This window comes from Solanum verrucosum, unplaced genomic scaffold (assembly GCF_900185275.1).
Source record: "Solanum verrucosum unplaced genomic scaffold, falcon-dt-bn FXZP01000257.1, whole genome shotgun sequence".
In the NCBI taxonomy this organism is placed as follows: domain Eukaryota; kingdom Viridiplantae; phylum Streptophyta; class Magnoliopsida; order Solanales; family Solanaceae; genus Solanum; species Solanum verrucosum.
The window spans coordinates 875,655-876,810 of record NW_026020539.1 but is presented as its reverse complement, the minus strand read 5'-3'; the positions used below and the strand labels follow the sequence as shown (position 1 = coordinate 876,810).

Sequence of the window (1,156 nt, the reverse complement as noted above, 5' to 3'; positions counted from 1 at the left end):
CACTAAGTAACATTCTTGAGGTGGAAATAGTTTATGTTTGGGGTATTGACTTCATGGGTCTCTTCCTGCCATCTCGTGGGAACCAATATATTCTAGTGGTCGTTGATTATGTGTCCAAATAGGTTGAGGTTGTAGCTCTTCCCTCGAATGATTCAAGAGTCGTGATTAAATTCATCAAGAAGCATATTTTCACTCGTTTTGGCAGTCCAAAGGAAATCATAAGTGATGGAGGTAAGCATTTCATTAACCATCTAGTGAAAAAACTTCTTGCTAAGTATGGGATTTGTCATAAGATTGATACAGCTTACCATCCTCAAACAAATGGGCAAGTGGATCTATCGAGTAGAGAGGTGAATTAAATCTTGCAAAAAATGGTAAATGCACAAAGAAAGGATTGGTCTGAGAAGCTGGATGATGCATTTTGGGAGTATAGAACTGCATATAAAACACCCATAGGGACTTCTCCCTATCACATAGTGTTCGGCAAAACATGTCATCTTTCAGCAAAATTAGAACACCAAGCATATTGGGCGATAAAGAAGTTAAATCTTGATCTTGAGCTGGCTGGTAGGAAGAGAGTGGATCAACTACATGAACTTGAGGAGTTTAGGCTTCATGCGTATGAGAATGAAAAGTTTTACAAACAAAAGATGAAAAGGTGGCATGCTAAGCACATAATTCCTCGCACTTTCACTCTGGGAGAAAAGATACTACTTTTTAACTCTAGATTAAGGTTATTCACCAGAAAACTAAGGTCTAAATGGAGTGGTCCCATCGAAGTGGTAAGGATGACACAACATGGTGCCGTTGAACTTTAAGGAGAAAATGGCCCAACGTTCTTGGTAAACGGGCAAAGATTTAAGCACTACTTTGGTGAAGATTTGGATCGTGATCGAGAGGCTCTTGAGTTGAACGACGAATGATCCAAGCTAACTCGAGCAGCGACGTTAAACCAACCGCTATACGGGAGGCAACCCGTGAACAATATGTTATATAGATAGGTAACTTGTTTTAACTTTTAACATTTGTTTTACCATAGTTTCAATTCCTAGGATCAAGTTAGGTTCGTTCTTTTTTTTAGACAGATAGGATTTCCATTATTTATAACTTATTTTGTAATAGTGAAAAAAAAATTGGTAGAGTGGTGTACTGATGA

The 1,156-nt window shown here is 38.2% G+C and overlaps 1 protein-coding gene across 1 annotated transcript; it reads left to right on the top strand.

Annotated features, from left to right (window-relative positions):
* The first annotated feature begins 371 nt into the window (after nt 1–371).
* On the top strand, nt 372–818 carry LOC125809980 (uncharacterized). The gene has a single exon (XM_049489504.1). It carries the CDS (start codon nt 372–374, stop codon nt 816–818), a length of 447 nt encoding a protein of 148 aa, XP_049345461.1.
* Nucleotides 819–1,156: the final 338 nt, after the last annotated feature.